The sequence below is a fragment of the Acipenser ruthenus genome, chromosome 2 (genome assembly GCF_902713425.1).
Source record: "Acipenser ruthenus chromosome 2, fAciRut3.2 maternal haplotype, whole genome shotgun sequence".
NCBI classification, from domain to species: Eukaryota; Metazoa; Chordata; class Actinopteri; order Acipenseriformes; family Acipenseridae; genus Acipenser; species Acipenser ruthenus.
The window spans coordinates 27,830,628-27,855,558 of record NC_081190.1 but is presented as its reverse complement, the minus strand read 5'-3'; the positions used below and the strand labels follow the sequence as shown (position 1 = coordinate 27,855,558).

At 35.4% G+C, this 24,931-nt stretch overlaps 1 protein-coding gene across 2 annotated transcripts in view; it reads left to right on the top strand.

Annotated features, from left to right (window-relative positions):
• The window catches only part of LOC117963338 (F-box/LRR-repeat protein 17-like), a 272,309-nt gene that overhangs the window by 128,856 nt on the left and 118,522 nt on the right, over positions 1-24,931 (top strand). The window contains exon 8 of one of the 2 annotated variants that reach the window (XM_058993001.1): positions 5,561-5,618. The exons of the other annotated variant lie outside the window; for it this stretch is intronic. Coding sequence (XP_058848984.1) covers positions 5,561-5,603 — 43 coding nt within the window. The 3' untranslated portion in view covers positions 5,604-5,618. Of the gene's footprint in view, positions 1-5,560; positions 5,619-24,931 lie in introns of those variants that run through there. 2 annotated transcript variants of the gene reach the window in all.

The window sequence follows — 24,931 nt, the reverse complement described above, 5'->3', positions numbered from 1 at the left end:
GCTTGGGTGTCACTGCTTGTAATCATAATATACACGTCGCAGCCGGTCACAATGAATTAACAGCTAATTAATCTAATGATGATTTATACCTGTGTTCTTCAAGGCAAATTGAGAGTAACCTACTTGCACAAGTGATTTTCATGCTTTGAGCTCTTTTATTTTGAGCTGCTTTACAATTGCCTTGACACACCCCTTTTCAACTGCCACGCTGCACTGACACCTTGCTTTTCGTTTCCATCTTGCCAGTTTTGCAGCGTGATTTTTGTTTGTGAGAAGTCCATGAATAACGCAGCCACTGGTCCATAAACTTGAACCTTATTAGGTAACATATCCAGTCTGTCATTTTGGAAAACACTGGTCAAATCATCATCAGTTTTGGTTAGTATCAATTAAGTGGACAGGTAAACTTGTTTTTGTCTTTAAATTTAATTGGACATGTACTGTAGCTATTACCTTTCATTCATTTGAATGTAAGAGGCACCGATTTTAAATTCCAGAACCCTAGAATCACTGCTGTATGAACTGTCTGTTTTATTTATGTTAGTCTAGTATTGTTTTAATTGGGTGTCTCTTGTTTTTATTATCGAGGGATCCATGCTTAAATATGAGCATTTTTGACTCTTATCCTTGGAGTACATTATGAAAACTCACTCATTACTCCTGAACCAAATTTGTAGTGCCTGTCAAGAGGATTTTTAAAAGTAAAATGTCCATGTTTGAACATTACATGAAAGGCCAGAATGTTTGCTTTTATATCAATTTCATTGTGAGATGTAAATACCGTTGTGTTACAGTACAAACCAGGATCTCTGCATGAAAAGTGTCTTTTTTATGTCTAAAAAGTTAATATTAACATTTCTGATATGAAAAATGAACCTTTTTTGAAGTTAAAAGCAATTATAATTTGGGTATTCTCTCCCCTGGCACCACTTTAATGGTGCATTGCAATGTCCATCAGAATTTAAAACAACAATATGGTTCTTACTTGGTTGTCAACATTTTCAGCTTTTTTTTTCCTTCAGTTTTTTTGTTTCATAGTTTATTTGCCTGCTTTTATGCTAGATATCTTTTAAATTATATAATTGTTGGTTTTCAATAGAATGTCTTTCACAAACATGCTGAATGAAGTTGTGTTTTAGAGCACTGAATTATTATATTAGTACCGTGGGGCTGTATGTGACAATGGTGGAGTTTCCATGCGTGTTTTTTTTAGCTCGAGACATTTGCTGTAGAAAAATGTCTTGTGCAAAATGCTTTTTTTTCGGGTTTCCATACGCTCCGTTTATTTTACTCTTTTTTAACCCGACGTCATGCAAATGAAGGGGGGAGGTGGGGGTTGATATGTAAATTAGCTGTGTGTAAAGTTCTTGTGCTGTTTTTGCAGATGGCTTGTGAAAATGGTGTTTCCATGCGAAATGGTACATGATAGAATCTAAGCTGCGATTTCTAATTACAGTACCTATTGCCTGGTTGTTTAATAATATGTTTTACTGCTCTTGCCCAAATTGTTTTTCAAATGTCATTAGTGGGGTGTCATGTCGTTAGTAGTGAATACTGTTTCAACTAATTTATCTTACAACTCATTAATTAAAAATGAACTCTGAGGTATAAAATGAAACTGACCAGTGTAGACGTTATATATATATTTCTCTTTCATTCAGTTAGTACAGCATATAGGGGATCAGTCAATACATTCATTTGCAATTTTATTTGGTCAGTTCTGAGCGGGCATCAACAACTTGTTGGTATATATGTTTGTTGCGCTGTTTTGGGCAATCAAGCTGGCTCATCCAGTTCCAGATATTTATTAACGTGGAGGGTGGACACATGTTGTCTTCAGACATAGCTGGGATCAGAAAAAGCACAGGAATTAATTAAGTTACAGACATTTAAGCAGCTCACTTGCTCTTCATGTTTAACTTTAGCATAGTTTTTAAAGCAAAGGTATTCTCAAACAGCTGCTTTAATACTATAAGTGTACACCGCAGTTCATGGTATATTTGTAAGTGGTTTTATACAGAACTGGAAACCCACTTGAGATATACAGCAAAAAACAACAATAAAAAAAAGGCTGCTCGCATTATCATTAAGGTGAACTATATCTCTGCTAACCATAAAACCGCCCACTTTCTGCCGTCTTGGAACCCACAGTAACAACTGACCTGTTCCCTTGCAGTATTTAGAGCTGTGTCACATAAGGACAAACAAGCTAATTTACATTATCACGTGAAATGCGGGTTTCCATGTGAAAATGGGCGTGGTTTTCCTGTGTTTTTTGTCATTTACACGAATAAATGAGATTTACCCTATCCCTCTCTTTGGTGCTTTTTTTCGGCCACAAACCTGATTCACACGAGTAATTCTCCCAAACGTGCATGCGGATCACCACTTCACGTGTAAACAGCTCAGCATGGAAACTGGCCCAATGTTGTTACCCAGCTTTGGTGGCCATTACTTCATATGCCTTTGCATTGCTTTCTGATACTGTTTTGTAGTTGTTTTCTCAGATGGTTAATATTGGGTTTAACAATGTTCCCCCTTCTACTGGTACACTTGACTGTCTCTAACAAGTTTAAAAAAGGCATATTTACTTGTGTACAGTAACTTTTTAAAAACATTTTATCAATACAGTATGACGCTGATTCTACCCACAATTAGATACAGAATTTGCAAAGGTAATTCATGTATAAATATGATAATATTAAAAGGAATTTAAATGCATTCTTAACAAGCATTTTCTGTTTTTGAATGTATGCACATCAGTGGGCCCCTGGAATAAAGCTGCTGTAATTTTTGGCACACATTTGATTTTCCTGGCTTTAACACATACTGTACTGCATGCCTACCTTTGTAAGAAGCGTACGTTTAATGGAGGATAGTGGATCTTTTGCCGAAATGAAAATAAATAAACATACCCTAGTTGAGAGAATTATGACACTAATCTTTCTTTTGGTAGCCAGAGGCTTTGTGTGTGCATGCTGCATACATTTGTTCAGTATGTTAGTGCTCATATTTATCTAATTCTACTCTAACTTGATCTGCATAAAGAAGATAACAGTATTACGTATTTTTACACTAGCATCTGTTGTGTTTATTGTTTATAGTTGATGCCTGACAATCCTTCATTTTCTTATATGTTATGGACATTTTTACCTTAGATTTAAAGAGTAGTCAGACATAACCAGACCTGACTCCAGTGATAATGTAAATGTAGGGGAAGAGTTGTACCAGATAGCACTTTTTTCACTAGCTTACTCATTGCTTCTGTGCCATTACCCATTAAGGAAAAGAGATTTATATATATATATATCATTTCAACCAGTTTATTGTAAAACAAGCTGTTTCTAATTCTGGGTTAATTACTCTGTTTGTACATGCTAGTTAGTCTGAAAGAATTCTGCTGTGTATGCCTGTTGGACAGAGATAATAAAATGTTAAAGGTAATTGATTCTTACCCATCAGTTCTTTCCATGGTCTAAACCTTATTTTAATAGTACTGTGAATGTGGCTATTAGTAGTACTTATCTTGAAAAAGCTTTTAGAGCCCACAGAATCGATTGCCCTTTAAGATAAAATATACACATTGCAATGGCTATTTGGCATGACTTTTGGCACCTTGAGTGGAAGGCCTTTTTCTAGAATTTTGATGTCATCATCTCGTCATCGTACTATACTTTTGTAGAATTTGGAAATGCACAATCCAAGCTTGGCAGACCTAGAGGGGGTAGGTCAATGCCAGTTTGGCACAATTTAACATCTTTTCATGGGTCAGAAAGTAAAGTAGCAGTGATTAATAACAGGAAAACACCAGGTACTCCCTTTTCATCTAGCCACAATATTTTTATACCACAGTTATATGATTTTTTTATGCTCAATTTGAATCGAGAAAGATGAAAGCAATTTCCTGTACAATCTGGTAGTACTCAATATACTGGGCTATAAACTGTTATAAAGGACGAATAAAATAACATACTTAGATTTTTACCATCTTTTATATCTATTCGGATCATATTCATTGACTACCTGGAAAAAATACTGCAGCTTATGGACTTAACTAAAACGACCTAGACTTGTGTTTTTAGCTTTGAGATAAGAGCGGCAGAAATGCTACAAAGTTCAAAAGAATAGGAACATCATTTAATTAGAAATATTCATGAAATGTTAATTTTGAATTATAAATATTCTTTTAGAGGAAGTTCTTATTCCCTCTAGGCTTTTATATTGATTGCATTATTACCCCTTAGGTCTAGTTCAAATCGACTCCTAATGATCGCTGCAGTCGTTCTTCAAAATAGGACTAAAATCAGCATGCTGTGTTCAATTATTTACCATGCTGAGTTTCATTTTGGTATTGGGGAAAAAGTGTTTTTCTTCCGTCCCATATACATTGATTGTCGCCTAACCCAGTCTGCACACTTCAGTATTGGGAATTTAGTTCACACCTTCCAAGTCTTCTTAGGAGCTTATAAATCTGTGTGTTTGAAAGTATGTTTAAAGGGCCATTTATTTCTGCCAAACCAGATTCCAAGTAGTCCTGTAGTCCAATATTTTCAACTTTCACAATGCTAGACAACAAATGAATTAGATCTTTAAAATGTGTAAGGTATTGATGTAGCCATAGAATATATTAATATATCTGTGATCGTAAATGTATTAGATTGATGTTCCAATTATTTCTTTCCCTCTAAAAAAAAAAAAAAATATATATATATATATATATATATATATATATATATATATATATATATATATATATATATATATATATATATATATACATATATGTACTGTACATCACTATGCAAAGCATTCAGAGGTATTTAAATGGTCATATACAGAAATAATACAAGTTAGCAGGCATTCATGCTCGGTGCACAATATTACACCTGTCATTCTGGGTTCTGATAAACAAAATGAATACAAATATGTAATGGTTAATTTATTTTAGAAAGATGGCTCAGTAACATGTGATTTACAATAATATTAAAACTTTCTAATTCTAAAAAATACATGTTTTCAATGCCCTTTGTTGCAACTGAATAAACACTGAAGCTATGCCCTTGAAAATGTTCTTTTAATAACAGCTGGAATTCTACTTGTACGTTTCGTAGTTACCGTTGCTAAAGTTTGTAAAAACAACACAGCTGCTTGAAAAAGTAATGAAGGGAGAATTGTTGCCATTGGCGCAATGCTGTCATTAAGCGGGTACGGCCGTCACACTCATCAGTGCCACAGGTACCTTGCGAGTTGTACATTTACTGCGACAGGTGGCATTACGGTTGTTTGTATTTTTGCCCCAAACAAAATGCACAAATCATTTTGCAATGTCAAAGAAATAATCATTTAAACCACAATGTTAAAAATGCACTTGGTACACATTAGAAAGTCTTTCAACTTGAAGCAGAACCGTTAAAAAATAAGTCTCATATAAAATGTGTGCTTTAGGCAGTGAAAAGCCTCATAAATTGTGGTTCATATTGTAGCGGTGTAATTATTGTAAAAGCTTTAGGGATGTTAACTGTCTGTTTAATTGGCAGTGTTTTTCATTTACTCTACACAGTTCTCCTGTGATGCAGAAAAGAAGAATTGCCTTGAAGTACTAACAAAGGGGGTATAAAAAGAATATGAGTTTGAACTGATGGGAGCAATGAAAGAACGTCATACTCTAAACAATATAGTGTGGTAGTAGCAGCCTGAGACATGCCTTGCCATTGTATCTCAGGTCTTGCAACCCGTTTCCACAGACCAGCTCAGATGGATGCTTTACAGGCTTATGTGTAACTGAAACCCTCTTCATCTACTCTTCACCCAGTCCATCCCTCTCAGCTGGAAATCTTGCATAATTTTCATACTACATGATGTTGTGCATTAATATAAAACTTCTTTTCATATTTTATTTGCTATACCGTAGCTGTACAGCAATCTGCACTTTCAATAGACTATAATAACTAGTCGTCGTTAGGAGAAGGATTTTGCATTTATACACTGTTTGAGTATTGAAAATACACAGAGCAAATTAAATGGTAAGAATGTTGGGTGAACAAAAACAAATACATTTAGAACTCAAATCCTCCTGCAAAGTCTGAATGTATTTTTTTTTTTAAATGAAGGCGTATTCAATAAATTCAGATTTTCCGAAATACTGTGAAGTGCTGTCGTAATTGAACATGCAGAAATCATCCCTCTAGGGCATCTTGGTGGTTGATCTTTTGACATGCCTTCAGCATACACATTTGCTATTCTCTTTGAAGTATGAGTTGAGTCTGACAGCTCTACAATACAATAATGATGGAGCTTACACTTTAGTGGACAGGTTAAATGAGCAATGTAAAGTTCCACAGGATGTTGAGTTTTTTCCAGAAAGTAACATTTACTATGGTGCTGGAAAAGGTGTGTAAATATGAAGTTGGGGATGTGTTTCTCTTTGATCTTGGTATAACGGGTACCATTGAGAGTCAGTATATCTGCAATATTTTCCCAGAACTATTTTATCTAAAGAATACCTTGCACCATTACTTAGATATTTTGTTTTCTACCAAATGACATAGACATGTCCATAAAGGGAAAATACTTTGACAGATTTTCTTTTGTTTATATATGTAATTTAGATAGATTTGGTGGCTGCTCCATTATTTATTTACGGTAGGCTACCCTTGGTTATAAATGTTTTGCTGTTGAATTGTATCCACAGACAGTTCTACAAGTCTGGTGTTCACTCAGTCAACATAGTTGACCTAATGATATATTCAGTTAGAGATTCAAGAATGACATGCACATGTGTACCCTGATCAAATCTTAACCTTCCTCTTACCATTTACCTTCAATCACTCTCGTTACTGGAGCCTAAACTGAGGAATGACTGCAGTTAAATATTGAAAATTATCTGGTAGCAGTGCTTGGAGTATTCCATTATTGAAGGTCCAGTACTAAAGGCCAACGATTACATTAATTTAATACAGTAATCTGTCACATATCTGCCCGTCACATATCCGCCCTAACTGTTTATCCACCATGATCAACCTCTTCAGCAACGTCAGTTTATTATTGAACAAAGAACATTAGTTAAGATATTGTAGATCCTACCAAAGTTTTCGTACACTTTGTTGTATGTGCTCTGTGCACTACCATTGCTGCTAGTGTCACGTGAGCTGTTCAGTGTGTTGATATTTAAATAAATCCTGTTTGCCTCCGGGGCGTATCATCTTCAAACTCTGTCTCGATCTCCTGCCTGTCACTCAGCAGCGAATGCATGCACCCACAAGGCAGATGGCTACTCTGTCACAAGCATTAATACCCTGTATCTTTCTAAACAAGGGATTTAGCGGAGTTCCCTAATAAAAGCGGAATCTCAAAACAATAATTGTGTGACTAGTAATTGTTACAGCTGTGTATAATGGTATTTAAAACAGGATTCATTCAGCCGACTTTTTACAAATCCGCCCTTACTCTGGTCCCAACGCAGTCACGTATGTGACGGATTGTGTACCAGGGCAGCAGTGTGGAGTAGTGGTTAGGGCTCTGGACTCTTGACTGGAGGGTCGTGGGTTCAATCCCAGGTGGGGGACACTGCTGTTGTACCCTTGAGCATGGTACTTTACCTAGATTGCTCCAGTAAAAACCCAACTCTATAAATGTGTAATTGTATGTAAAAATAATGTGATATCTTGTAAAAATTGTAAGTCGCCCTGGATAAGGGCGTCTGCTAAGAAATAAATAATAATAATAATAAAAGAATACCTGTCAGGAATATTTACATGTTGCCAGCATTGTTGGCCTGTAGTATTAGACATTTATTAATTCAAACAAGTTGTTTTCTGTGTTTGGACTTTTATAATGTTGGATTCAATTGTGAGTGATTCAGCATGGTTGAAAACGGACTGGAGGTATGCTGTTGTTGTGTAATAAATAAATGGCTATCTGTGCTCTCATTGGCTTAACAGCCTTGAGCGTTGTATTAATCTAGAATAATATATGGACTATAGTGATTTATAAGTAAGTAAGTTGCATTGAGGAAGGCTCGAGCTACATCCCTGAGAGGTCCACTGTATCGGTTTGTAATATATATATATATATATATATATATATATATATATATATATAATTTTTTTTTTTTTTATCACACATGAAGTTTATATGAATATATAGAATGGGAATTGCTGATATATTAAACAAAGAAAAACACATATTTTAAGTTGGAAATGGGACTTGTTCAGGTTGTGACTGAAGGGATTTAAAGCTCAAAGCTACAGCAGAGGGTTCTAAGTCATACTGCATCCGGACAATTTGATGTTAAAACATCGCAATGCAACTTTTTCTGTTAGTGATATAGACAAATACAGAACTAGACTTTCTTGTAACACATAGTAAATTCATTCAGATTAAACATTATACCCATTATCAAGGTCTTACCAGGTTAACCAAAGTAATTCTCAAGCTGCAATTCTCAGTTAGATGTTACATATTCTACAGGGTATACGGAAGACAACATTTTTGCTGGTAGTTGTCCAAAGGTTAATATCATTGGTTCACACTTCATTTTTGTCCAGTATCTACAGTTGGTACCACTACACCATGTAAGTTAAATATTAAAAGGCTTTAAAAATGTTGTTTATTCAGATGTAGAAAGACTTGTTAGCTGATTTGTTTTCTAACTAAAGTGTACAAATCCAGTGATTTGTGTTGTTAACACAATAGTGTATGGTGTATGGCCTTTTAAACTCAATGTAAGATTATAATTTCTGTCATTTCAGTTTATGGCCAAGTATGCTACCAGCTGAATAACTACATAGGGCTGTTAAAATATACTTTTCAAAATAGACATAGATTTGTTAAAAAAAAGGATTACGTAATTATAGGCTACACCAAAACACTTTACTAGCCTATATATAGTTTTATTTGAAATGGCATACAATATGTTTTCCTTTTCCTAAAGCCAGAATATCTGAAAGATCAGTGGAAAATAAGATTATTATTATTAATATTATTATAAAGAAAAAATGTCAGCGTTTCTTAGCGTTTGAGTTTTACCGATCACCACCTTTTGTATTCGGAACACGCACGGCTTACGTTCAAAATTCCATAGCCTCCCACAAGTAAATGACTTGGAGAGTCAGATCGAAAGATAAGTTCCTGGCAGGTTTGAAAGTTTCCGCACTCTACTGTGTGTGGGAAATCATTTATATTTCTCCTGGGGGTGTGAAAAGCACTGTTGCTTATAGTTGACATTTCTTTACTAATTATGAGCATCTGGATGGTTCCAAGTTAATAACCATTCATAATTCTACATTGTAGGGTTTGTGTTGAGCTACAGATTTATTTCAATAAATGTCTTTTAAATTATCACCTGCTGCCTAGACTTTGATGGGACAGCGAAATTCCCAAACCAATCTTTGAAAAATGACTGTGTTCAAAGAGAATATGGGGAGAGCAAAACATCTGATGGTAGGTAATTTATAATTACTCTTCAGTTTAACCAAAACCTCTGATCTCCAATGGGGGAAGCTGATGAGGCTTATTTACAGCAACGGTCAATTATTTACTTGTCATATTTCTCTTCTGAACTTCTCTTCTGAGCAATCTTTGATTTTATTGAACATGTGCCAGTGAGTGCCCATTCTTTAGGGGTCTTCTGAATTCTAATGGGGATCTTGACTGAATAAACTTGGCAAATGAGTACACCAGGCATTGTAGACCTGAAGTCTTAGAATCCACAGCAACAAGGTTGTATAAGTAGTCGTTTAGGTTTGGCAGCTATAGAGAATTCCACAGTATCTTAATCAGTATGTACATAAATGGTAAATCTGCTTTTTGTTTAGTATTAATTATTGATGCATTTTATTAGTTTATAATGTTAATAAGACTGTAATATTAAGTAAATACAGCACCCCATATAGAATTTGCAAATTATATTGAGGTTATTTTGATGTCGGGTTTAATAATTTAGTTACTCACAGGTAAGTAAAGTTTAAGTTTAGAACGCTCTAGTGCAGCCTGCTGTCTTTGAGAATGATCTTTGCGAGTCACCAGAGACCATTGCATTATCTGATTGGCTGGTAGTTGAGTGTTACACTTCATGAATGACTAGCCACACATTGTAGTTTTGGCACTTGTGTTCTAGAACTTAACCAGTTTGGTATGTTTTGATATAATTGATGCTGTTGGCACACATCCTGTAGCTGTTGGCAGGTAAAATAAGCAATATGTTTTTAAAATGTATATTAGTCTAAAATGAAATAATCTGAAACGATCTTATAGCGGCTATCCTGCATAGTAATACTTCTAAATCAATAGAATAAAAAAAAAAGCCCAATGGGAATGTAGTCTTTTTAAAAGCCTTTTTATTATTATTTTTATTTTAGTAAATGTAACCCATTTTCACAGAACAACCGTTCATTCGGGCCACTGTCAGTCACATACGTGAAAACAAAAGACAGCTGAGCTGCGTTTACCATGACAGCTAATTACTTGGCTTCCTGTACTTCTCCTTTTTTTGCATCTAGCAAAACCTGAGACACTGAAGAGATTAAGTCGTTCTGAATCTTGTTAGAGGTACCTGAGAATACTGTGGCTATTGACAAGTGATTCCTTAACATGCTGTCTTAGAAAATATCAGAGAAAGTAATTCCACATAATCACCTCTATTTGAGGAATTGGTGTCTTCATCGTGCCCTCTGAAAGCCAGTTCTTGCTTGCTCATTTTGATGTATTGTATCCCTACGCTTCTGCTTATCCATTTGAACATAAATCTGGGGTTGTCCAAAAGTTTTGAGTGTAATCGGCTCGCAAGTGACTTTGGGAACGCTCGTGTTTTTGTGCTGACTTCGTTAGATATCCTTAGATTGCTGTAGCCAGTGCTGTTCCATATTGCCTTTTCTGTACTGAACAAAAGACAGTTCCAGCAGTAAAATTTTTAAATTGACAGCTACCGGTAAGCCACAGCTACCTTTTAATAATTTACATTTTGGAAATGGTGAGTATAACCCTTCCCTTCCTGTGTCGGGTCGAGTATTTGTGGTATATACCTCCTTTTTTTAACAATCTTCATTTTATTCTGAGAAAGTTCTTGAAAATTGATTCGTAACCAAATCGACAACGATGCATCCGTTGTCTGATGACATTTATTTTATTTGTAAAAAGTAAATCGAAATATTACTTTGACATTCTCAATATAATTCTCAATAATGCTCTATAATAAGCAATATCACACAAAATTCAGCTATTGTTACACCGCTTAGGGCCTAGCATATTTATGTCCTGGCCTCTGCTCACTCATGATTGGACAGCTGCAAAACCAGGGCAGATCTTTGACTCTGCCATTGGTTAAACTTACTCAAGACCATCAGCCAAGGCAGATTATTACTAGGGTGAGGTTGTTTCACAGACCACTTGCACAGTTATCAAATGAGAATGCTTTTATGTAGCCATTATCCCTGCTGGTCTACTCCAAGATACAGAGGCAGCGTATTACTGCGGTATTAATCCACTCTATCACCTGGTACTCCCTCCTCATCATGAACTTTTATAAAACAGCCTTCATACATTTTCTCTTCGACTGTAATGCAGCTTTTAATGTGTAGCCTGTAAAGATTAATATTAGTACTTGCAGTAAACTTGTTCTAATGTGTTCCAAGTGATTTAGTTTTCAGAGCACTGCTGTGGTAAGTGAAATTGAGCATTGTACCTGAGTGTAGGACATCTAGGCTTGGCAGACTGCCAGAATTAAAGAAAGAGAAAAAAATATCCTGAATATCCACCAAGGAATTCATACTGTGGGAGTAGTTTATTTAAGTGATCTTTTGTTTACAGGTTTTGCAGAAGGTACTTTTCTAAGATTAATGATTAAGTAACACCTAAATAAACTAAAGTTTCTTCTTAAGTTGTGTTATTGTTGTAAGACTTTGATTGAAGACATTGAAAAAGACACTTGGGGGTGGGGGTCTAATATAAAGATCTAAACAGTGACGGATCTCAATACAGCCACCCTGGTTATTTATGGACCCCTTTATTAACATCACTTAAGACTAAACAAAATGCAGTGGAAGAGCGGGTTTATAAATATAATTATGACTAGTTGAGCAGTGAGATCCACTGCTGTTTAGATTACTATTGTAACTCAACCTCACTACCAGATTATTATTGAAGATGCTGTGATAGTGTTTAGAAGTTATAAATGGGTGATTAGTGATTGCGACTAAAAGTGGGATGTTTGGTCATTTTATACAGCCTTTTGCAGTGATAGTTAGGAAGGTGTTACTGTATTTGGAAAGCACTCTGGACCACTGTCAAGTGATTGTGATTTTTCAATTTCATTCACAATTATGATAATATTAAGCTAATTTTACTTTTAATTCTACGCTAATATCACAGTGTGTTTGGAGTATTTAAGACAGCAGTAGTGTTATTTTATGAGTGAGGACCATTGGGCATTGAGCTGGTAGTAACCGTGCCAGAGTAAATTCTGTTGCAAGATTCTTCAGGGTTTGACCTGTCTTATAAATAAATGCAGGTGTATTCAGAAATAATCCTCCTTTATGAAAAACAGACAAGGTGACTGAGGTACAGAAATAGACAGCTGACCGCCCTATTTGGAATAGTCACGGCTGTGATCCTCACTGTTCTTTCACGGATGCACAAAGTGCACCAATCAAATTGGGTCCAACCTGACACTGATTCTTGTTTACAGTAACAAGAAGTTACGCTTGACTGTAATCTTCATATTTGTATGCTCCTTGACCCCTCCCACTCAATACAAAGCCCATGGGGTCTTCAGCCTTGGAAATGATTTTCAAGACCGTTTACAGCATGTGCTTCAATACATTTCCAAGATTTGACAGGCCTATTACTGTTTATGTAAACAACTTTTTTTTTTTTTTTTTTTTTTTTTATGGTGCCTAGCCGAATAAAAATAGTTACTTTCAATGTAAGGCAGGCATCAAAATTTCAACCAGGTTTAAAGAAATGTTACCAACCAGGGTGAAAATCATGATGAAACTTGAAAAAGACTCCTGTGTCTTGTAGGATGTCCTTCCCACAAATATGGACACATGGTTAACACCTAGAAAGGTACTTAAAACTCCTGTCTGTTGTGTGAAAAAAATGAACACTGCATAGTGTAGTACATAGTATTATCTCACCCCATCTTATCTTTGTAACACATTCCAAACTGTACAATTTTGCTGCAGTGTAGCCCCTGCAGTATTAGCAATATCTGTTATTTCCAGCCTCTTAAATAATACATTATTTAAAAACAAATTATATTTGTATCGCTGCATGTTCAGGAATTATTATTGCTGCTGCTCAATGCGAGTTACAGAAGCTGCTGTGTAGAGCAGTCCTCCCACTGATTTCTTTAGTGAGTGATGAGAGATATCAGCATATTATTACATTTTATAAAATGGCCAGAAACTAAATTGTGCAACTGGACTTCACATAATTTGCTACTGTGCTTTGTAGAACCTTTATTACATTTGAATTTGTACCAGCAAGGTGACAGCATTCAGCATTTGCTATCTGAGACGGCTGCTTGCCTCTGGGCCGGTTATAATAAGGTGACAAACTACAGTCACTGAGATGTTAACCCTTTCACTATTAATTTAGTTCACAGAGATGGGTCTCTTGTATTACAGAAGCTCACATTTGAAGTGTCAGGAAAACGATTTGATGAGAACAGCCTTGATGCGAAAATATGAGAGACTGACAGTATGTTGCCAGTATACAGTAAATTACCCACCTCTAAATCACTTCACCTCTTGTTTTTAGTGGTATTAATGGAAAGCTAGACTCGGGTCTAATTTTCTTGTTGACTTCTATGCTACATGTATATATGTATGTTCATGTATGTATGTGGGTATGTGTGACATTTGGAGCTCATTAAAGATACAGTCAGGCATGGTCCAAACACACAATGAAAGTGATTAACATGCCTTTACTCCAGAGTCACTAATCCCGTGCATTCATGCCAGCGCTTGTTACATGCTTCATTTATTTACTGTCCACAGGCAAAATGTTAATACACTTCATCCTGTGATGAGAGATGTAATTGTCAAACTGCTAATATCTCATACTTGAGATGCTAACTTTTATATTTTCCCTGTAATGCAAACTCCTCAGACAAAATATAATGGTGACCGAAGATGGCTTCCATGTTAAGGTCATATGAGTTGTTGGTTTCCGGATGCTAAAGCCCTAACCCTGAGATATTTGCTTCATACTAGGTACACACCTGTATTCTTTAGGTCTAGTTTGATTGTAGTGCACTGTATGAGAACAGTTTCCAGTATAAGTTGTTGCACACAAACACAGTATAAAGCTGTTGTACTGCTGTTTCCTGACCACTTCTGTGTGTCCCTCTTTCTTTTTTTTGCCTCACTCATGCAAGGTTCTGCAGAATGGACTGCAACAACTCTTACCCACCTGCCTTGGTGCACAATCTTCAGCTTAATCTTACAATTGTGTTAAGTCTGATGTAATGTTTGGACGCCCTGTCCCAACCGGATAAATACTCAATGAAATTCCAGTGGCGCCACAGTAAAAATCAATACAGCCATCAGTAGCGTTGGTTACGTTACTTTAAAAAAGAAATGCCATACACTTTATTTTAATAGTTTATTACAAATACAAAATGCCCTTTAGGAATAGTGAATGTACATAACACTAAATAAAAGTACCAGAAACAATTACTGTGGACCTTCAAAGAAAGATGTTTACTTTCTTAGTAATAGTGAATAAAGATGAGCTAGTTCTTAGATGAACACAAACTTTTGGAATTAATCTCAATGTTTTGATAGAATATGGGATAGATATTACCCTAACAATCCACCATAATCCCTTAAGTGACAGTGTTACATGTACATGTAGTTTGTGGAAACTGCAGACTTTTCCTTGCAAAGAGCTTATGATGTTACACATGTAATAAAGTAGTTAAAAATAGAGTACAGTACATGTCATTCATATGATTATGTTTAAAAAAACAAAAAAACAAGCAAATGACCAAATGATCTGCGGACAGAACCGTGGTCAAGTTGCTTGAGGTAAGAACAGATTTTAAAGCCTTTGCTAGCACTCCTTTAAGTGCCTTTTAAAAATGGTAGTAAGGGAGTAAGGAGAAAACAATGAATGTGGCTGGAGACAGTGCGATTGCATGATCTACTGTATAATCAAAGGTCAGATTTGATAATGTCACAAATTGGAGAAGACCCTGCGAAGGAAAATGTATTAAGCATGACCATGACCAGTTTGCATTGTAAATATGATGTTTTCATAATTGTGTTTCCCTTGCATAGGGAGAATTTTGCAAGGTATATGAAATTGAGTTATCTAAGCATCCCCCTGAGGAGAGCCCACCAGCTCTGCCTCTTCCGCACCTTCATGCAGATGCTTTTTTTTTTGTTCACAAAACATGCATTTATTGTTTTATGTTATAAAACATATACAATGAGAAAAGACGGCCAATTGGAGTTTACAGCTAAAGGGTAGATTCAGAAAGACTAAACTCAATACTTGAAATATTTCCTTTCACCAAAATAGGATGGAAAAAAAAGTGAAATCAAAAGTCTGGATATAATGGTTTGAACCTTTAAAAATGCTTTTAAAACGTTTATACTTGTCAAAAGTTCCTCTTAGTCATTTACTGATGGAGCCCAAGGGTCAAAACTTACTATAAACCCTATAACTCAAATAATTAAGTTAAACATTTTTGACACTTTTTGACACTTTAATCTACTGTAGCATGAATAATCTGATTTAGCCCCATCGTGTGAGTATTCAACATAACACTGCAGTACAACACTTTATTTAGTCAGTGCTTTTATTATTGGACAAATGATGTCTGCTGACATCTATTCTATTGCCAATGTTGTTAACCTGCTGACAGGCAGCAGAAAATAGGCTCTGCACAGAAAAATGATCGACAAGGGAGCACGTATTCCCCTGCTAAATATACTGCAACTGTTTGAGCAGGCTTGTGAAATACATTTTAATAATACAGTACACCCTCGCCATAATGGCCTTCATTATAACGAACCTTCGACTATAACCAACCTGGCCTCTGGACCCCAAATAAAAAAACAAAAAAAGATCATATAAACACACACTGTCAACATCCCCATCTGTACGCATGGGATGCCACCTCCACAGTCAACTCTTTTGTCTTAATAAAAAATGCACGCTGTGTAACTATGCCCCCGAAATGAAAATAATTTTATGTTGCACCAAATCTGCAAACTATATTAATCGTTTGAAAAAAGGAGTAACGCAGGCATGTCTCTGTCGTGAATATAGGTTGTCAAAACCCACTTTTTTGGCTTAAGCAACCATGCGGCAAAGCAAAATTGAATAAAGAAAATAAAATAATAATAATAACTTGAGGATCTGATAAACTTTTCATGTCAAACTTTCTGTGTCGGGTTGATTAGGAATAAAAGCTCAGTTTGGGATTTTGCATGTTGGATTCAAATTTGGTGCACTTTGAAACAATTTGTGTCAGATTGATTTTGAATAAATGTTCAGCTTCATTTCGGGATTTGTGCTTTTTGTACTGCGTTTTAATTCTTTAACGAACAAGATAAAGCAAAGGCAGAACACTGCATACATGAGAGGAACAGGTACATGTAATTCTACTTTTATTCACAATCACTCCAACAGTTTATCGTTCATTTTGATTGTCCTTTCGCTATAACAAGCCCCTCGATATAACAAACAAAAAGCTTGGACCCCAACAGGTTCGTTATAGAGAGGGTGTACTGTAGTAATTAAGCAGGTATATTATTTTTAAAAATTTAAATTCACTGAGCATAAATTCATTATCAACTATTTGCACCTTTTAATTAAACAATTACACTATTGTTTAAATCATACTGTAAAGGGGCATTTATTTTGGGTTGTGAATAGCTTTGGTCATTAAATGTAACAAATTCACATGCATTCCAAGTGAAGATTGCCGTGGTGAAAAAAGTCTTTTTTGTGTATGATTTGAACATTCTTTATTGAAAAACAGCTATTTGCACAGTTACTCGACTTGTCTTCTGCTTTTGTGGAGTCAGACATTTAGATTGTGGACTTCACCAGCAAATACAGTAAGCTCTTTATGCAGCATCGGTCACATGTGCCCACCTACAGGCAATCATTGAAGTACATTGCAATAAATGGAGGTTCCACCAACCATGTCAACTTGAAGTGCTGGAAATCAACGAGGCATTCTGGCTTTGCTGCCAACAGGTATACTGAAACGCAGCAGCGCTCCAAAATCCAGCCCTATATGTAAACTACTGGAACTACTGGACCTAATATATATCCAATATTTCTAAATTTCTAATGTATATGTGCTTGAACTTTTGTTTGCAGTTACAAAGATTGCTGGCAGGGTTTGTTATATTCAAAAGTTCTGTGTCTAGAGGGTAGGGTACCTAAGACATGATTTTCACCCTGGTTGGTAACATTTCTTTAATCATTTACATCAATTGATAGTTGAATTGGATGCCCTTTTAAACACAATAATCCATTGTCAGCATCTTAAAATTGATGTGCCTTTTCCCCCCATAGAACCAGTGTTAAAGCAACGCTGCCTCTCTTTATTTCAAACATGAAATTAATCGATAAACAAACCTTTAGAGGGGCATGAATTGAATTGATTTAATCTAGAACGGGTCTTACCTACCATTTTCTTGATGACACACCATTTTATTTTATGATGCATGCAATTATATTATTTGTGTAGCAAATGTCCATTTTAGATGCATTTCTTTTAAACAAATTATAACTAAAAAAAAGAGAAGTCTTTCTCCCAGTGTTTCCCCAAAAGTATTTACTTTTCAGACAACGCAAATACACTTAGAAAGCCTTCAAGTACTGTACTGTTTAAATACAATTTCTGGATATTGACAGGCTGTGGCTATTCTGTCTGGGTCCAGAGTTATACATCAATATAACTCCCTGCTTTCTGTTTACCACATTCAGTTGTAGTTTAGCCTTCTATGCATTCAAACCAGACAGTACACTTTGTTGGTCCATTCCAAAAGTAATGTTAGCTGTAGAGACAGACATTTCCTGTAGGGACAGATACGTCTTAAAACCTGTTTGCTGCTAATTTACATTTGGTTTGTACTATAAATGCAAAGTAGTCACTCTGTGCAGTAATATTATACATGTCAAACAATGTCCCATGCTGATTTCAATCTGTACAGTTTTTGCTGGTGAAGTGCCTGTTTTGCCGACTTTAATTGCAGTGCTATATTTAATAACAACCGTTTTGTTATTTAAGCACTCTGGTGATTTTTTTATTTTGAATTTTTGAATTTTTTTTTTACCATTTCATAAGGTCTTCATGTTGCCAAGGACAGAGTGAGTGCATTTTCAAACGTTATTAGTTATATAGTTTCTTTAGAATATATGACAGTTGATTTAATAAAAACATTGTGATGTGACCATGTGGTCTTTCCCTCTTTAGCTATTCTGACTGCAATGTTGAGTCTCTTTATGTCTAAGCTATCAGAAACAGATTTGTTTTTTAATAACTCATTTTAATAAATTAACTCTTATTTTCAGCCTGTGTTATTTTCTTTATTTTATTTTTTTTTACCTTTGTCCACTCAAGTATAAAGAATGGGACACTGCAAGGGTTATGATATGAGGCAGCACAGATCTTAGTATTGTTCACATATGCAAATATTAAGAAGACTTAAGTGGTCTTTTTATTTTGCAAAATAGTTGTAAAGGCCACACAAGTATTTTCGCTACAGAATATAGCTGTATCAAATTTTCTGTGCCAAAGTGGTGCTTTTCAAAAGACATTCTATTGTTTGGGTATCCATGTGTAAAAATTATGCCTCCCACTAAAATAGCTCTCTGCAGTTTTCAGAATTAGAAACTCTAGATGTATACAAAATTATATACAACAAACAGGAACACCTGGACAGTGATATTTCCCTGCTGTTTTTAACAGTTGTGTACTGTAATTCCTTTTTCCTTTCTTTGTAGACTCAATTGATATGTAGCCTAGCTCTTTTTCCAGTTACGATTAAACTTTGACATTCTTTAGGATTATTTATCAATAGTGTCAAATCTGGGGCTTCAGACGAGGCATCTTGTCTGTCTTAATGTCAAACGTACGTTTTCAGAAATATTTAGAGAATCGCTTATTTGATTGTGTAGAAACTTGTCCCGCTGTCTGACAACAGGTTAAATGATATTGTGTGGAATAGCTTACCAGGGATAAGAAAAGCTCTCTGAGGTACAGTATTACACTTTCTTTGTGAGTGTTAAATTGATGTGTGTTTATATAGGGATTTTGGTCATGTTTTTACTTTGGTTTTGATTTTGGTCATGTTTTTACTTTGGTTGTCCAAATGATTATCTCCTAATTTTCATCAAGCAATTATAAATTGAAAAACCATCAAGAAAGATACCTTTATCTCCTCTTGTTAACATACATATTGCAATGCTAATGTTTACATAATGTCCCTTTTGAACAACATTCCTTGAATGGAAAACCATGATCCCCAATATTTACCTCTTCACCAGAATAAGGCAGTGAAAGCACTTCCCAGTATTTTTCTAAGACATTCCAGAACAAACAAACCCGACACACATTCTTCCTAAAGTAGTGTTTGATTAACACCAAAGCCAGCAGATAAAGGAGGAACTCAGAAGTAAAAGGTATGTAAACCAGAACATAAACACAAATGAATCCTTTCCATTAGGTCTACCAGTTCCTGTCTGAAAAATAACCTTGTTTTCTTTAATATTTCCTTTAAAATAGGACCCAACATGTACCAGCACATCCTCTCAGTGTTTAAATCAAACCTGTCAAAAATATAAACCATTGCTATCACTCCACTGTCTCTGATTGCCCTGATGCTAGCACTTGTGTAAATGTAATATTTCTTTATCAAATGGGGCATAAAATGGTGGGCACCAAGTTGGATGCAATTACCTGGATTATTTCAATATGTAAATATTTCCTATATAGAGAAAAATAATCAGAGGAACACGTCTTGCTATGTAGATATAGATATCTATATCTAGATAGATAGATAGATAGATAGATATAGTAAATATTGACTGAGAGGAGGGCTGTAGTAGAAAATGATTGACCCGAGGGAAGACTATTGTTACCGTCGGGGCTATGATGATACAGCATAAGTAAGTAAATAAATAAATAACATAAATGACAGAAAATGTTTTGGAGTTCATACCGTATAGCTAGCAAAGTTTTTCTCTGTCTCCGTCTGAATTGGTTTGAATTTCAGAAAGTCAGAAAACCGTGACAGTGACGTTTTAATCACCATTTTAGCGTTTGGAGCATCTTTCTTTAGTAGTACTGTACAACGTCGCACATCCGACCCCCTGTGGACTGGGGTATAGGCGGATATGTGAAAAAGTCGGATTTACGAAACATCTATAGAAAAAGCATTTACAATCCATAAATAGGTTAGTGAACACCAGCAACATTTCATACGCCTGCATTAACTCTCCATAGAATTTTTTTGCCTAACTCTCTGTATACCACAATGCTTTGCGCGCAGTGAGACGGAAGTCTCCATTGAAAATCAGTGGAGGCGAGTATCTTGTTAAATAGAATATCTTTTGAAACGCCCTTCTAAATATTATTGGCTGAAGCAGTTTTGAGTGAGGCTGGATTTTCGTTGATTTAAATATTAGTGTGTGCTCCCATTGGCTAGAAAGGTTGCAGTGTTTTCGGCACAGTGTGAGATTGACAGTTGGAAGTTTGTCTGGTTGATTGGAAATTTGCAGGTCCGTACAGCCTTTTGTATTAATGAATTGACTAATTAATGAATTATTAAATGAATTAACAAATACGTTTATGAATTACTGTATGAATTGACAAATTTATGGACGAATTGCTGTACAAATTGACCAATTCAAGAATTGACAAACAAATTGACAAACTAACGGCCAGATAGTTTTGGCACAAATGGCGCTCCATATGTACCGTCTTTCATGTAGGTTTAAAAAAAAAAAAAATGGAACCGACATTTAATTTGAACATGGTGACGCTCTTAAATGATGTCATTAGGTTCTTCAGAGTGCTTTCCATTCAAAGGGAATTGTCATCTTTTAACTGGCCAATTATCATCATGTATGTTTTGCCTCATCTCAATTTAAAACTTTTAAACCTCAACATCAATAGATCGAAGAATTGAAATGAGGGATTTTTTTTAAATGTGTGTGTGTGTGCTATTGAATTTAATACCTTTCATTCTAACATAATGTCCTATTCTTTGTTACAAAAACAACTGTAAAAAAAACGAGAACATGATGGTACAATAACATTTATTTTTGTAAATTGCATAAATCCCCTTAATGCAGTTATTGATTCCCTAAAGCCATAAATATGTCGACTATGTATTGATAGGTGAGTCTGAGCTGCAGGAGGAAATGGTAGATTGGGAGAGCCACATCAAGTCTTGAAAAGTTAAGCACTGGGTCCTCCTAAATTATAACTGTTCACCTAGATCATGACCTTTCTTCTCTCTCATCCTTAAGGAGTAAAATTAATTAGCAAATGCAGTAATTAGGCCCGAAATTGAATCCCTGCAGATTGATTGTGAGGCTGGTGTGAGCAATATGCAGGTAGTACAGTTATGCTAATTATAAAACAAATGTTGTTTGAAATACATTCAAAGGCAAACACTTTACTGTAATATGATGCAATTAATACATTTTCAGCAGATTAAAAACAAAACAAACTTTAAATATTCATTTTGATTTCGAAAGAATATAAAAACATGGAAAATCCATGTTGTCCCAATAAATACAGGGCTTGAAGTTTTAACGGATAATAACCGGAAAAATACCCCAAAGACCTATTTAGATTTTTTTTTTTTAACCAATAAATCTTGGTTTTGGCAATTTCAGAAGGCGGGCAGTGTGCAAACACATTGCCTCTTGACCAATCATCAATTTTCGTGGACCTCCGTAATAGAATACACTTGTTAGAGTGACTTGTGACTGGGGTGGGCTGAAATACAGGTGATAATGGAGCTTAAAACGGAATCTATTACTTCTCACAATTCTGATTCAAAATACATCCAGCATTCTACATTGCCTGAATCCTAAATGTAGACACTCTCACTTCAACACAGTAAGTTAACCTTTGTGTACAGATATGGCCTAAATTTAACCCTATAGAATTAAGTAATTTTGCATTATAAAGTCAAATGAAACCTTCTGAATAATGTTACATTACAGGGTTCTCCCCAGGAATTCTGTACAGCCGGGCGGTAGAACATTATAGCCGAGAGCACTTTTAATAGAAAAATAAACTTGCCTTATCTTAAATATATAATAAAGAATTTTAATACTGTGTTGTCTCGTTGACTATATCTGGTTGCTCTCTTTTATAGTCTACATTCTTTTTCATGACTGTTTTTTATTATGGTAAATGACTGTGCTTCTTTAGGCACTCTACGGTTTGACTGGGGAAAGATAACGTAGGGTTATTTCACTTCCTTTTTAGCTTAATTATTGAGCTTATTGCTTCATTTAAATTGTTTTCTTTTTGTTAAGTTTTCAGGGCATTTTGTTAATGTCTATTTTTGTTTTTCGCTGTTCTGCATTTTTTTAATGCAACTGTTCATTTTAACCATTTTATTTTAACACAACAATACTCACACCCGTTTGGTCACCATCATAACTGTACATGAAACCGGAGTGTAATAATCCAGCACCTCTACTTAAGCATTTGTATGACTTATATTGTAACACTTGAATGTATTTGCTTGCGATTGTAAGTCGCCCTGGATAAGGGCGTCTGCTAAGAAATAAATAATAATAATAATAATAATAATAATAATAATCCACCTGGGATTGAACCCACGACCCTCCGGTCAAGAGTCCAGAGCCCTAACCACTACTCCACACTGCTGCCCCAATATCTCTCACAAGCACCTGGGTACATTTTTTGGTGCATATGTATAGCTCTTATGTACTTTATATCACCTTACAGTACAATAATATGACTGAATGATAATACCCGAAAATAATCGTAATATTTTTTTTAATAAAGTAACAGGCGCAAATATAGTAGTAGGTGCTGGCTTATTTTGAAAACCCTAATTTCATTGTCACTATTTTTGCTTTGAAAATAATTGGTTATTTTTTTAGTAGTCATTTTTAGCGTTTTAGCCTCTCGAATTGCTTAACATAGAAAACCTGCCCCTTCAACTCTCTGATTGTGTCAAGACGTAACACAGCTGTCATGTGGTGCCAAGATTTTTTTTTTTTCACCCAGCAATTCGCAGGTAGACTTTTGTGATATCATTTTGTAGTTTATTTGATTACATGATGTTAAATTAATTATATAATTCACCAAGTCCAAGTAGAAGAATTGTGAGGAAGATTAATAACAATCCAAGATTGACTGCCAAAGATATTCAAAGGGAATTGGCTGCAAGTGGGACTGGGGTTTCCATTTCAACCGTAGGTCGAGTATTGCATGGTGAAGGTCTCAGTGGTCGCAGGCCAAGGAAAAAGCCACCTCCTTAGGAAAACATCACAAGGACAATTGCTTAAAGTTTGCAAAACGGCATTTGAATGATGGATTTGAGTTCTGGTCAATGGTTTTGTGGAGCGATGAAACAAAAAACAAGCTATTTGGTCACGCTGATAGTGGTTATGTTTTGATAGTGGTTATGTTTCTCTCTCAAGTGCTGTGGTACCCCAAATATGATCCACTTCCTACCAATACGGAATGGCTGGGTATGATGTTTTCTCTTCATCTGACCAAGGACTGCCCAGGACAGCACTGCATTGAATACTCTATCAGTCTTGGTAGTCACCACTCAGGGAAATCTTTTTTTGAGTAAAATAGAGAGCAGATGCTCCACTCAGTCATTCAACATTGCTATTAAATGAGTCAGATTTAGGGTAGCACTGAACTTGTGAGACTGATTGCTCATTAAAATATATTCCAGTTGGTGTGGCATATTGAAGCTTCAGTCAGTTATTATTTTTTTTAACCAAAGTTGGAACTACTGTTTATAGTCTTGAAAAAAAACAAGATGTATGCTAGATGCTATCAAAGGCTAACGTTGAATTCCGATGACCATTTTTATCTTTTCTAACAAAGCAGTTGGAATCTTTTGACAAGGTTGCTTCCTTGCAGTTCTTGTATTACATTCCCTTCGGTTCCCCTGTGTGTACATCTGTGGAAGAAACTCACCTTGATAGAGAATAAAGTAGCGATCTTCTTCTGTTATCTCTGAAAAGGGTATGTGTGTTCTGTAGATGTGTGATCAATTCTTCACTGGCCCTTCAGAATTTCTTTATATACTTGGGGCCCTTGTGGAATAGTTTCCAGGTGAAGGCATCTGCCAAAAGATGCTGCTGTATTTATGTATTTTTAGTCAGCCAAGGAAAACTCAGAATGTGATTCTATACAACAGTAAATTATTATTATTATTATTTATTTCTTAGCAGACGCCCTTATCCAGGGCGACTTACAATTGTTACAAGGTATCACATTATACATTATTTCACATTATACAGATATCACATTATTTTTACATACAATTACCCATTTATACAGTTGGGTTTTTACTGGAGCAATCTAGGTAAAGTACCTTGCTCAAGGGTACAACAGCAGTGTCCCCCACTGGGGATTGAACCCACGACCCTCCGGTCAAGAGTCCAGAGCCCTAACCATTACTCCACACTGCTGCCCAAATGTGAAATACTGTATGTTTAAGTGGCATTCCTGGTTTCAAGCACTCTCTAAAATATAATAATAATAATAATAATAATAATAATAATAATAATAATAATAATAATAATAATAATAATAATAATAGAAGAATGAGAAAATAAGTTAATAATAAATAAGAATTGCATCACCCACCTTCAGTCTCTTTGTAAGAAACCATTAGTACGCTAAACACAGGACCAACCTGTAAATCTGGTTTGACCCAGGGGTGAC